The sequence below is a fragment of the Scylla paramamosain genome, chromosome 23, assembly GCF_035594125.1.
Source record: "Scylla paramamosain isolate STU-SP2022 chromosome 23, ASM3559412v1, whole genome shotgun sequence".
NCBI lineage: Eukaryota > Metazoa > Arthropoda > Malacostraca > Decapoda > Portunidae > Scylla > Scylla paramamosain.
The window spans coordinates 16,408,587-16,423,254 of NC_087173.1; the positions used below are offsets into that span (position 1 = coordinate 16,408,587).

The 14,668-nt window shown below is 39.6% G+C and overlaps 2 protein-coding genes across 15 annotated transcripts in view; both read right to left on the minus strand.

The window, feature by feature from the left end:
• The window catches only part of LOC135112281 (protein unc-13 homolog D-like), a 149,296-nt gene extending 139,940 nt beyond the window's left edge, over nucleotides 1–9,356 (minus strand). For 4 of the 13 annotated variants that reach the window (XM_064026582.1, XM_064026583.1, XM_064026584.1 and 1 more), the window contains exon 1: nucleotides 8,206–9,219. In XM_064026582.1, the coding sequence (XP_063882652.1) occupies nucleotides 8,206–8,490 (285 nt within the window). In that variant the 5' untranslated portion in view covers nucleotides 8,491–9,219. The other 9 variants (XM_064026570.1, XM_064026572.1, XM_064026574.1 and 6 more) reach the window with 9 other exon arrangements.
• Nucleotides 9,357–13,051: 3,695 nt separating this feature from the next.
• LOC135112284 (transcription initiation factor TFIID subunit 10-like) overlaps nucleotides 13,052–14,668 on the minus strand; it is a 15,723-nt gene continuing 14,106 nt past the window's right edge. For both annotated transcript variants that reach the window (XM_064026587.1, XM_064026586.1), the window contains exons 4-5: nucleotides 13,943–14,007; nucleotides 13,052–13,408 (exon numbers count right to left, since the gene is read on the minus strand). In XM_064026587.1, the coding sequence (XP_063882657.1) occupies nucleotides 13,204–13,408; nucleotides 13,943–14,007 (270 nt within the window). In that variant the 3' untranslated portion in view covers nucleotides 13,052–13,203. The remainder of the gene's footprint in view (nucleotides 13,409–13,942; nucleotides 14,008–14,668) is intronic.

Below are 14,668 nucleotides of genomic sequence, written 5' to 3' on the forward strand. Positions count from 1 at the left end.
TGAAACAGGTCTCATTATACTGATCGCCCCAAGAGAGTGGTGATAATATATATATATATATATATATATATATATATATATGTTACTGTATGTAAAGCGTATGTACCTCATGTCATTATTCCTCGTCATTTATAAGTGAAATGTTCAATAGTTTTCTATTTGCATGAAAACGTGTAATATGTGTAAGTATCAGTATTTAATGCTATATTAAGCACCGAAGCCGATGCTCACTTGTTAGTAGTGTGGGGTTAACCTGCTAGTCGCCTGCGGGCATCACTCACGGCCAAGTTGCACTCAGACAAAGACGGGCAGGATGGTGACCGAGGTAAATACTTTAATTTTGTAGTAAAAACTGATTGTCATAGTGCCAAGTCAATTGCATGTATTGTTAATGAATATTGTAATATGTTGAAAGTGTTTAATATCCGTGTATAATGTTATTTTGTAAGAAACTGAGACCGAGAACTTGTTCGCAGTTCTTACGGTCATGCCTACCTCATCAATAAACGTGTCAGGGAGAACTGCCTTTCCTCGACCCTACGATGATGGGTGTGATCAGTAAAACAGATCACCTGAGAGCCAATTGATGCCCAGCCGGTGCGGCTACAGTAAGAACTCAACCTACAAGCAAGAAATTGGCTCCATGTGAAACCGTAGCAAGAGTGAGTCACAGGACAAGGGGACGCTGACCTAAGCCTATAGGTCGACCTCTGAGGCCCCGGGGTCAGCTCTACCCTTGACGACAACCACTCCCTTCTACCCACTGTGCCTCGCCACCATTTTTTAGAACCCATGGTCACAGGCAAGAAAGTATAATAGTATGTATGTGCACTGAATTGAGTAGCCTAAGTGAAAATTACCCACAATTAGCTAGTATTAAGAGTGGTAATTTAATTGCTCTTTCAGTGTCTCAGTATTGACACAATTAAGTTGTTAGATATGTCTGATACTGAGGAAATTAATGCCGTAGATGGCCTTAGGGAAGGTGAGGGTGAGCAAGTGGACAGGGATCAAACTTGTAATGAAGAAGTTAGTGTCAAGGAGCGAGTGCCAACCGATAAAGGAAGAGAATATCAAGTCAGTGTAACCAAAGGAAGAGCAGAGTCCTGTAAGCGTAAATGGAGCAGTGTTACCAGCAAAATTAAGAAAGGATTAAAAATTGTAATTAGCCCCTTTGAATTAGAGCCCATGTCAAGTGAAGTAATAGAGGCATTTCATCAGTATTATGTGAATATACAAAACTGGTGGAACTAGAGCCAGAAAAGTCAGAGGAGCTAAATGAAGAGCTGGAACACAATCAACGAGTTCACCATAAAATATTAGAAAGTATAGAATGTAAAAGAAAGGAGTTAAAGAATGACAGAGGATCAATTTGTTCTAGCAAACGGTCTAGACATTCTAGAGTCTCATCTACTTCATCACGTTCATCAGCAGCACAAAGAAAGCAAGAAGTAGCAGCAAAGGTAGCCAGACTTAGAAAGGAAATGGAATATCATGATAGTTTAGCAGAGGCAGAAGTTATGTTAGCTAAGACAAAAGCAGAGGCAGAAGTTATGTTAGCTAAGACAAAAGCAGAGGCAGAAGCAATGTTCTCAAAGAAAAAGAAAGAGAGAGATTTAGCAGTTGCTAGTGCAGAACTTAATGCTCTTAGCTTAGTTGAAGAAGAAGTAAAAATGCTTCCAGGTAATGATGAAAGTGTAGAGAAGCAAAGTTATCTTCAACAATACATAGAGTCACAAAATGAAATGAAAGCACAAGCAATTGCAAATCAACAAAGTGACAATGCCATGCCTCACAAATATGTTACATTCCATGACCCACAGAAACCTTCTTCTTGCAATAGAGATAATGAATTGATGACAAATGAAGTACATGGACAAATATTTAGTGAACCTCAGGTAATAAATCTCAACCCTACAGCTCAAAGTCTTGTACCAAGCTCTCGTAGACACACTCATAATGTCAACATGCCTAATAATGTGAATAATGTGAGACAGAATCATCAATCCTTTTCCCATCCTGGGGGAACCTTTGCAATCAACATACCTGATCCCAAGTGGAGCCTCCCTCCAATAGAGCCTAACACTTTTGATGGAGAACCCATGGAATTTCCAAGTTGGTTGAAAAACTTTGAAACTTATGTAGAGTCTAAAACTTCTATTGGTAAAGAGAGACTTGCCTACTTAGACAGGTATACAACTGGTGAGGCAAAGGATGCCATTAAAATGTTAATGCACTTTAACTCTGATGCTGACTATGTGCAAGCAAAGAAAATTCTTAGTGATAGATTTGGAAACAAAAGCATCATAGCTGATGCTTACACAAATAAGTTAATGAATTGGCTACCAATCTCTCCGCATAATGGTCCAGCATTAACAGCATTCTCAGATTTTTTGAAGTGCTGTTTAGCTGCAATGAAACACACTTCTTATTTGTCATTTCTGAATGACCCTAGAGAGCAGAGAAAGGTGCTAGCAAAACTCCCTGAACATATTGTTCATGACTGGAGAAAGCAAGCGATGATATATCTTGATACTAACAGTAATAACAACACTTCTAGTAGCAATGAAGAGCACCACCCACCCTTTGAAATGTTATGTGAATTTGTCCAGAAAGAAGCAAAGGGAGCAAGCAATCCATTTCTTTCCTGGAATTCAGTAAGTAGGGAAGTAAATGACTGGATCAAAACTCACACAAAGGCAACCAATTGGAAACCAAGGGAATCAAACATCATGACAAAGAATAGAGGGAGTAGAACTTTCATGGCTAAAGCAATTGAGGAAAAACCAATGTGGTCATTCCAAAGTAAAGTAAATGTACAAGCCAACAAACAGTATCCCAAGGACCTGGAAAGGAAAGGACAATTCTGTCACTACTGTACAAAGGATCATGATTTAGATGATTGCAAGGAATTTGCCAAACTTGATGGTAATACTAGGTACAAATTTGCTAAAGAAAAACGGTTATGTACAGGGTGTCTAAAAATGGGTCACAAAGGAAAGGATTGTAGAAGAAGGAAAGTTTGTAAAGTATGTCAGAGATACCATCCCACAGCTCTTCACAATGATGACATGACAAGAACTGAGAGCCAAAAGGTGCCAGCACAAGCAACTCAGCCTAAAGATGATAAACCCACAGTAGTAGCCAATAAGGTCAAAGTTACAGAATCAGTGACACATGACATGCACACCATGATAGTTCCTGTATGGTTACATCATGTTAGTAATGAAGAGAATAAAGTTTTAGTGTATGCCCTGCTGGATGAGCAGTCTGATGCTTCATTCATCAAGGAAAGCACTCTGAATAAATTGGGAGTTAGTGGACCATCAGTGTCACTCAATATCCACACAATAAGTGGAAAACAAATCACTGATTCTATCAAAATTCATGGACTTAAAGTAAGAGGTTATAATGAAGAAGTGGAAATATCAATCCCTTCAGCATATTCAACAGAAAACATTTCAGCTGGACGGAGTCAGATACCAAGGCCCGAGACTGCTTGTGACTGGCCCCACTTAAAGGCAATCTCTGACAAACTAATGAAATATGACCCAAACGTTGACATAGGACTCCTCATTGGTCTTGATTGTGCAGAAGCCATTATGGCAGAAGAGCAAATAGCAGGTGATAGCAAGAAGCATCCCTATGCCCGTAGGACAGAGCTAGGTTGGGGGATCATTGGTAAAATCTCACCCCATTCAAGTCCATTGGAGGATACAGTGGTAGTCTACAGAACAGTGACACAAGAAGTAGAAATCGATGAAGAAAAGAGGGTTAATTTCTTAGTGGTTCCTACTAAAACCAAAGAGATGATTAATCCTTCTCAAGTGAGAGATATGTTTGAACTTGACTTCAGTGATAGAAAGTCAGCTGACACTCCATTATCATATGAAGATAAAAGGTTTATGAGTAAGATGAAAGAAGGAGTACATCAGCTGAAGGATGGCCATTATGAGTTGCCCCTTCCTCTTAAAGATGATAACGTCAAGCTTCCAAACAACAAACTATTAGCAGAGCAGAGACTCAAGAAGTTAAGAGCTAAACTTGAGTGCGGCCAAGTCGCACTCAGACAAAGACAGGCAGGATGGTGACCGAGGTAAATACTTTAATTTTGTAGTAAAAACTGATTGTCATAGTGCCAAGTCAATTGCATGTATTGTTAATGAATATTGTAATATGTTGAAAGTGTTTAATATCAGTGTATAATGTTATTTTGTAAAAAATTGAGACCGAGAACTTGTTCGCAGTTCTTACGGTCATGCCTACCTCATCAATAAATGTGTCAGGGAGAACTGCCTTTCCTCGACCCTACAATGATAGGTGTGATCAGTAAAACAGATCACCTGAGAGCCAATTGATGCCCAGCCGGTGCGGCTACATATATATATATATATATATATATATATATATATATATATATATATATATATATATATATATATATATATATATATGATATGGATGAGGGTATAGACAGTTATATGAGTTTCTTTGCTGATGACACAAAACTAGTGAGAAAAGTAAGTACAGAAAGAAGACTGCAGAATATTGCAGCAAGATCTTGACAAACTTTGGGAAAGGAGCCAAAAATGGGAAATGGATTTTAACACTGGGAAAAGCACCATAATGGAGTTTGGAAAGAGCAAAAACAGGGCAGTATATACTTGGAGAAAAGGATGTAAAAGAAATGTTCAGACATTTAGACAAGTTGGAGGGGGAGGTGGGAGGAAAACACAGGTGTATGGAGTTGAGTTTATTCCTGACTGGTTTCGCCAACAGTTTCTTCAGGGGAACTGGTTTGCTCTGGTCCAGAGCTTCCATATATTGGGATGGTGGCAATTTATGGTGAACCGCCAAACCCAAAAACAGGTCACCGATTGGCCGCCGTGTCACCTGCCCGTGACCTTGGGGGCACAGAGTGCTGCAGCGGGTTCCTCCCACACAATTAGACGGATCCCGCTGCAGCAGCAAACCCAGTTCCCCTGAAGAAGCTATAGGTGAAACTGGTTGGGAATAAACTCAACTCCATACACCTGTGTTTTCCTACAACCTCCGACGTAAAGAAAGCAAAATCTGAAAAGGACCTAGGACAGTTGTTCTTAACCAGGGGTGCTCGCATCCCTAGGGGGTGCGAGGCCAGTTCCTAAGGAGTGTGAGGATGGATAAAGTAAAAATATAGTTTTATATACGCGATATTTTTTTCATAAAAAAAAATAAAATAAATAATAATAATAATAATAATAATAATAATAATAATAATAATAATAATAATAATAATTCTTTTTGCTACAACAGTGTTCTGCAAGCTTTATGAATGAAGATTAAAAAAAGAAAAAGTTGTTTTGTTATTAATACATGGCACATCAACTATATTTTAGCTTTTTTTTTTTATTTCAGCAATTCAGGGGTGCGAGAAGTGACTACTGATCTGAAAGGGGTGCATACAGTGAAAAAGGTTAAGAACCACTGACCTAGGAGTATTCATTACTGATAACATGTCACCTGATAAGCAAATTAATAAAATTGTTGTGGAAATCTGCAACTTACTGAGAAACATTACAGTGGCATTTACATATATAGATGAGGAAATGGTAAAGAAAATATCAGTCACCTGATAAGACCAAGACTAGAATATGCAGCGGTACTGTGGTCACCCAATACAAAAGAGAATATTAAAAAGCTCGAAAGATTCCAAAAGGCAACAACAAAATTGGCCCTAACTCTATCTACGAAGAGAGACTGGCAAGACTAGACTCACCAACGCTAGAACAAAGAAACAGGTGACTTGTTAATCATCTATAAAATCATGAGGAACATAGAGTTTCCTGATAGGGAAGATTTACTGAAATGGAACACATGGGATACAAGAGGCCATGGAAGGAAACTCAAAAAGATAAATACAGAAGAAATTTAAAGAACAGCTTTCCTCGCAAAATAGCGGGCATATGCTATGGACTGGACAAAGCGGTAGTGTGTGCGAAGACAGTACATGATTTTAAGACCATATTAGACACTAAGAGATACAAAGATGGGACCACGAGCATGCCTCCCCTCCCTTACAATACAATTAGGTAAACACACACACACACACACACACACACACACACACACACACACACACACTGTTTCAAATAGTTAAAGCAAAAATATATGAAAACAAAGCTTTGCCAGTCTTATCACATACGCGTTTGTTCTGTGTGTGTGTGTGTGTGTGTGTGCGCGCGCATAAATACCAGTAATTTTCCCTGGCAGCCTATACGTAACACACCATTCACAGCTGCAAAGGCACTCATCCGCATAACCCTCAGTGACTGTTAATCATTAAAACTTAACATTCTTTTAAATAACTCATAACTTATCACATAACTGCATAAACTCTAAGCTTTAAACACGAGTAAAAAAATAATAAAAACGGCAGCGGTACTCGTATCGGTGGCCCAAGATGGAGGCCAACACACACACACACACACACAAACACACACCACTAACCTTGAAAACTTTTTGTCAGGGAAGCACTAGTAACACTTTTTTTTATTTACTTTTATATATATATATATATATATATATATATATATATATATATAATCAAGCACGCTACCAGAGACATACGTGCAGAACTTACTGCAGAACTCGCGCATGTAAAACTCGTTGCCTGGATCACTACGTAGAATGCATGAGTAACAACTGTACCCAAGGAATTCTCACCTCAGCCTCAAGGTCAAGTTCAGGAGGCGAGTGGGTTTCAGCGTCCCCCATAACCTAGCTCGCCAGCTTGTTGCATCATGGCCAGCATAACATCTGAGGTCACTTAAATATCTTACCTTTACTTATTTGTGTATAAAATGATGTTGCAAGGACTATTCCATAAAGCCTGAATTTCTAAGTTTGTGTTACCGGGGTTGGCTCTGTTGCTGCTATGTGTATAATCTGATTCAAATCCTTCAACTTTATTACCACATAAGATTCATTCCCATATTCATAGTTGCTAAGGTTCTATTAAAAGCGTGTTATTGCCTCAAAAGCATCCAGTCAACGTATGATACGTCCCATGCTGCAGGATATGTCACAAAAAGCACACTCCAGCCTCGTGCTTATCGCTGACATCACGCGTTTTTTTTTTTTTTTTCACAATGCTCTCTCTCTCTCTCTCTCTCTCTCTCTCTCTCTCTCTCTCTCTCTCTCTCTCTCTCTCTCTCTCTCTCTCCAGCAACTGATGTTTCCTGTAATGACCGCCGCTCCTTCCTTTGTCCTGCTTACGGGTACTACATACACACACAAGTTTAGTAAAATTTTCACTGCATTTTTTTTTCACGAGCCCAAACTGATTTTTAGATATTTATGTGATAGTTATCATTTCAACGTAGAAATATCGAATGGTTTTATCAAGCTACGCGTACGTGTATATCAACGCCACCAAATTTGCAATGGTAATGTTCCGAGAGGCAATCGTAAGTTACATGTGACGCAATTGAATGCAAGAGTTCATGGGAGTTCACTGCAGAATGTGCACAAATACGATTTTTTTTTTTTCCAGGTTTAGAGAGAGAGAGAGAGAGAGAGAGAGAGAGAGAGAGAGAGAGAGAGAGAGAGAGAGAGAGAGAGAGAGAGACTTTCCGGAAATTTGTGAGGTTAAGTACCCATACTTTCTTCCTCGTTACTGTGACACATCCAAGGTCATAACCAAGAAACACACAGCATTCCTAGTTATAACCCTCCCCCAACTCAACACTTTAGATCCATCAGTCAATGCAGACAAGATGGGGATAGGAAAGCAATGTTCTATACCATCAGATTAATCGATAAAATTCCCCTACATATCTGTTTTGACTGCGTGACTTCCTGCGAGGCGGCATCCTGTGGGACAAAAACGTCATGCTGCACTTGACGAGTTCATTACACGGTGGAATCCAGAGAGAGAGAGAGAGAGAGAGAGAGAGAGAGAGAGAGAGAGAGAGAGAGAGAGAGAGAGAGAAATACTCTTCTCCCTTACACACACACACACACACACGTGCAAGTATACAAACACAAAATTAACACATACATACCGTACGCATGTACATACATAATTTACAATAAAAGTTCATAAAACCGGGAAATACGAACGTTTGGAAAATAAATTCGTACTATCAATAATAACAATCACACACATCACCATCATCACAGATTATCATCACCATCATCATCAAGCAACTACCTGTTACTCACCATTCCAAGGTTTTTCGGAGAGAATTGACACAAACTGGCGCGAGATCCGACACAATCCTCTTCCTCATCTTCATTTTCCTCCTCCCTTGTCGAATTTATTTTGTGAGTCCTCTTCCTCCTCCTAGAACTCGCTATGGTGCGAGGATGAGGAACAGAGGAGGGAATCATCATGGTAATGGAGGTGCTGTATTCTTCTCTGGAGGTAAGAAGTGTTAATGCATCTGCTCCTTCTTCTATCTCACCCAGTACAGGATTTAGGGGCTTGCTCACAGAAGACTGCCCCATCTTCTTTATCTAGCAGAACAAAGGGTTTGATCTCACGGCAGATTTTGGAAGTAATCAATAGCGTCTAAGTTCAAGATTCTATTATTCGTGACGTGACTCATAGCCAAGACAACTGTTTGTGTTTCCAGGTTAGTTGAGTTTTTCTACCGAGATGATAGAAAGATTTCTCACTTCCACTGGTATTATAAACATCAGAGTCTACATTTGTGTTTGGCTTTATTACCATTGCTTGTGATAGTACAAAAACAGTATTTTTTTTTTGTATTATGATGGAGGTTGGGTGTCGGAAGTATCACTGAAAACACGAAGACACCTTTGACAACGCGTCTTTTTCCACTCGAGCTGTTATTCGAGAGACGCCGTAATATTTGGGAATACAATGTGAAGTTACAAGAAAATACAAGAATGGTTTTGAGCTGGAAGGACATGGGTTAAAACTCATAAGGAACAATACTTCAAAACCAACAGCAACTCAAAACATTTCAACACTGTAAACGAGTCAGACTTTACACATTTTCTATAGGCTACACGATACACCGTGCCTGTGGAGTCTTCCACTGGGTCATACGTTCCTTATCCCACCACCTCCATGCATTAGAAATGACTAGTGCCAATTTTTACACATTTCCTATTGGCCCACATAACGTACACCATCCCTCAACACCCGTCCATTAGGCCAGAAGTTCCTTACTCCATCACCTTCCAGCACGACAAAAGCTGACGCCACATATTTACGTCAGAATTTCAGTGATTTCACCATGTCCTGCAAGCGCCATTAGAAGTAGAGGAAGGAAACTGCATACAACCCCCCTCTTTCAACACGTTCAACACACTGGTGGTGCAGTGGTAGTAGTGAGCGGCCGCGCCTCAGCCTCCTGTCACGCGGCGCCCGAGGGTTTACGAAGCCTTGCAATCAATACACTTAAATAGATAAATAAATAAATTTACTTTCAGATTCTCACTATTACACATGATACTTCACCTATGGATCTCTCTCACCATGGTCATATTTCAATCCTACATTAATAAATACGTGTTTCCCGATTATCTTTTTCAGTGTTTCCTCGCCACGGTCTTTCTGAAACACAACGAGGAACAGTGGGAAAGCAGGACTCTCCTGTAAACGTTCTCATGATGCGGAGCGACTAGTTTTCATGGCCATTGTGTCCTTTGTTTCGTGTAAAAGGATAGTAATGACGAATCCTACTTAATTGTATAATGTAACCATGATTTCAGTACCGTAAAGTGAGTTAAAGGCAGTAATCAGGGGTTTTTTTTATCAATTACGCAAGCTGTTTTTGTTTTTGTTTTTGTTTTCTTTTCTTTTCTTATTCATATTATACGAGTATCTGTTTCTAAGGCGGTTTAAGTTATTATAATCATGAGGATCTGACGGAATGATTAATCCACTGTACCACGTGTTAACCCTTGTGACAAATGACAGACACAATTGTAATAGTTGGCAACTTGAACGCCAAGACCACCTCTTCATGGCAGGTCGGTGTGTGATGTAAGAGCCATTGTCATCACGTGAACCTCCACTTCGTTCATGACAGAACTTTGAAAAAAGTGGTTTCTCAAATATTCAAGTCACATTTGATAGGATGGCGGTAATATATATATATATATATATATATATATATATATATATATATATATATATATATATATATATATATATATATATATATATATATATATATATATATATATATATATATATATATATATATATATATATATATATATATATTACTACCTCGCCGCTAATCAATTAAATGTGACTTGAATATCTGAGGAACCATATTTTCGTTGCATGTGCACCTTCCCACATTCATTTATTTATTTTTTTCTTTCAATTTCATCACTTCACCCCTCTTCTCTTTCCATACACTATTTCGGTCTTTGCTCTCTTCTATCTATCTATCCATCTGTCTATCTACCTATCTATCTATCGATCCATTTATACAATTTACAATGATGTGACCGAGACTGCTAGTGGTATAAATCGTGCATCATCTTCCACTACACGTGTTCCGTTATCTGAATTCTGCTTTTCCTGAGATGTGTTGTGGTATTTTATCATGAGAGAGTCGTTCGTTGGTACGGCATTCCTAAAAGCTTTGGTCATATCTCGATTTGTTATTAATGGGGGTTTCCAAATGTTTTCCGATTGTGTTAAAAATTCAAAAAGTATTATATATAATCTATCTGGCTTTTTAAAAATAATCCGGATGAGAACAAAGTGTTTAAGAATACGAGTCTAGGGATCAAGAGGAAATTTACTTTCGGTGCTACTGAACTTTGACAGTTAACACTTCCAGGTTCTCAGTCTGTCTCAAATGGGTCATGCAGTCGCTCATTATGTGCTTGTCATTGAGGGGATGATTGGGAAGTCAATTAGGATCACAGTATGAATTTGGATCATTGTAAAGGGATTATTTAGAATACAGATATAATTAATTAGCTTCTTACTTCTACATGTGTCAATCACTTGAGTTCCTTTACCTGAGAGAGAGAAATTCATGGAAATAATGTACATCTCCGTAGTTTTCCATTAGACATGTCTCTAGGTTGTGTTGGCACCTCTGAGATCTTCTGAGGGCAATAGTCTTGCACACCCTACTCATGATGAGCCTAGATGTGAATAGTTGTGACCAATGCTAGTGTTGGTTTTTGGTTATTAAGGTGTCTTGCAAACCCTACTCATGGTGGGCCTAGGTGTGAATAGTTGTGACCAATGCTAGTGTTGGTTTTTGGTTATTAAGGTGTCTTGCAAACCCTACTCATGGTGGGCCTAGGTGTGAATAGTTGTGACCAATGCTAGTGTTGGTTTTGGGTTATTAAGGTGTCTTGCAAACCCTACTCATGGTGGGCCTAGGTGTGAATAGTTGTGACCAATGCTAGTGTTGGTTTTGGGTTATTGAGGTGTCTCAATCCAACCAGCCATTATACCTTGGTTGTTGCGTAAATGTCTTATCTGGATTTGTTATCACAATTCTCTCATTATATTTCTTAGCTACCCTTTTCTGAGGCATTTGGTTCCTGCCCTGTAGAACCCTATCACATCTCATAGGGAAGTTCCTGAGAGCAGGAATCAGATGTTATAATTATTATTATATTTATTTATTTTTTATTTTTTTCATGTAAGAGGGAAAAAAAGGAGGAGTGCCTGCACGCAGGAAAATCCCCACACGCTGCGAATGTGCGAGAAGTCATGCCTCATGATTGGCAAGCACCTCATCATCTAACCTAACCTAGCCAAAATAATGTCTTGTAATAAATAGGAGAGCCTATCCAGTAATTTGGTATGGGGTAGTTAGGTTAGGTTACATTAGGTTAAGGTTAAAGTTTAGGTTAGCTGATGAGAAGGTGGCGGCCCATCACAAAGTGAGACTGCTAGCACATGTACAGAGTGTGCGGGAACTTTCCTGTGTGCAGGTCCTCCAAAAAAAAAAAAAAAAAAAAAGGCCCACTAGAGTAACAGTCCCAAAAGTTAGGTCAAAAGGGTTATTGAAATTTAGAGGATATAACTAATATTGAACTAGGAACAGAAGACATCTCCATTACCTTTCCTCAGGTCACAAGCAGCTGGTGGGAGCTGTGCACACAGTTAACAGCTGCAATATAATATGGATTGCCACTTCTGCTCCATCCTGTCACCAGTGTTATGCCCAACTAGTACTCCACCACTCCAGCAGCTGTCCAAATGGAAAAGAAACATAACAGGTAGTCACAGTATTAGGTAATCATTGAAAGGGGATGAAACAATGAAGATGCTGGTTAACTGATGTGCATGTGTGTTTAGTTGAAGCATATGGGATTTTAGTTCCATCCAGTTGTGAATTACTTGAGCAATAACTGTGTTGTGCAAAGAATGGACTATGTAAGTGTGTATGCCAAGGTGAAGGAATGGTATGTGGAGTGGTTGCGAGTGGCAAGGTGAAATCCAGCATCCTGAGGTGGTCTGGCTAGTTAGGGTGCCTAAGAGTGTATGCAAATGTGGTAGAAGACAATAGAGTATATCAAAGACTGAACATGAGGGCATAAATAAATGGAGGACCAGAATATTAGTGTGTGAGAGAAATTAATAGAGAATGAAATTATTTAAGGCTACAGGGACAAGAATAAACAAAAGACAGAGTTAGAATGTGTGAGAGATAAAGGATAGAGGAGAATGAGAGAATTTGAGCTTCCAGACAAATAAATGAAGGACAGAAGTGTTTGAGTGTGTGAGAGAAAACAAGAGAGTAGAATAAAAGGGCAAGAGGTTGCTGGGACTGAAGATAGTGATGGAGCATGTAGAGGAAAGGAAACAGAAGAGAATTTGAGAATTAGAACATTTGAGTTTGTGAGAGAAAGGAAGAGTGGAGAATAAGATTAGAAGCTGCAAGAGCATGAATAAATAGAGGTGTTAGTGTGTGAGGGAAAGAAAAGTTGGGAAGAATTTGAGCTTGTAAGGACATAAAAAAATTAAGGACAGAGTGTTGGAATGTGTAAGAGAAGGAAGAAAGTAGAATAAAAGGAACAGTGTATGATAGGAAAAGTATAAACACAGAAATAGATATATAAATTTAACCTTTATTCATATAAGGATGTTTGTTACACTCCAGTATAAAATAATGAACTACACATCACATATGCCAATAGCAGTAAAAGATGAGAACAGAGGAACTACATCAACACACACACAAACACACACACACACACACACTAGATATAATAATGTGGTTTCTTCACAGTGATTCCATATTCTGCCAGGACAGGAGTGAGGTCTTCCATGGTCAGTGTGAACCTCTTGTCCTTCCCCTTGATCTTGCTGCTGCTCTGCTGGGCACCACGCATCTTGCAGTGTTGCAGTGCATCATTGGCAATGTCTGATACAAACTTCTGAGCAGCCAAAGAGATGAGGCGTACCCTAGAGGAAACAATCAGTGTGTCAGGGTGTGCGTTTGTGGTATACGAGGTGTAGAGGTAAAATGCACCCTGGGGCAAATAACTAAGATGTCAATGTGTGTTACTGTGCGGTGTGTGAGGTACAGAAGTGAGATACAGTCTGGAGAGAACAATCAGTGTCACAGTGTGTTTATGTGGTGTGTGAGATGTGGAGGTGAGATGCACCCTAGAAGCAACAATTAGGGTATTAGGATATGTGTGTGTGTGTGTGTGTGTGTGTGTGTGTGTGTGTGTGTGTGTGTGTGTGTGTGTGTGTGTGTGTGTGTGTGTGTGTGTTAGAGACTTTAGTAACTCCACAGATTCATGAAAACACAAATATTTAGTTATTTATTCAAAGTGTACTAATTAAAGTATAACAGGAGAGAGAGAGAGAGAGAGAGAGAGAGAGAGAGAGAGAGAGAGAGAGAGAGAGAGAGAGAGAGAGAGAGAGAGAGAGAGAGAGAGAGAGAGAGAGAGAGAGAGAGAGAGAGAGAGAGAGAGAGAGAGAGATACTTACAGTCGGCCATCAGCAGTATCAAAACCAGAGGAGTTGAGATAGTAGGCTGTTACTGCATCAGGAATCTGAGAAAAAAAAATAGAATAGACAGTAAAAAAAAAAAAAAATAAATAAATAAATAAATAAATAAATAAATAATAATAATAAATGTTACGCCCCAAACACTCACACACACGCACCCACACAAAAGTATCCACGAGCCTGTTGGGGCGCACATGAGCTGTGAAATGGTAGTAGATGCAGGCGAGAGACCTGTGTCTACATGAAAAACTGCTACTGCTAACCAGTCTCCATCCATGTGACCCCTTTTTATGAGGGTCACAGTGGGCCTGGCACTAGGAATAAAAACAACCCTCTTGGGAAGTGAAGACAAACCAGGACAGAAACAAAGTATCTCTGGTGAGCTGAGGCCATGTGCTCAGTGACCTCCACCTTTAGGAAGCCTCCCGTCAGCATCTCCATCAGTACCTCGTGGAGGATCCACTCCGTGCCTCATGACTGACTAAGACTAACATGTAGTGTTCTGTCTTCAGACTCAGGGAGTGTGGACGCTTGTGCTCACTGCGCGCCGGTGGACGTTCCCTGTCAGCACCTCCGTCACCAACCCCTCCCTCACCTCAGGGGGGTGGCTGGAATGTATTACAGAACTGGACAGTGTGCAGCAAGCTAGTTGGACATCCGTAAGTAGAAGCATCCTGAGTGCTGCACCATTGGACCATGGGCACA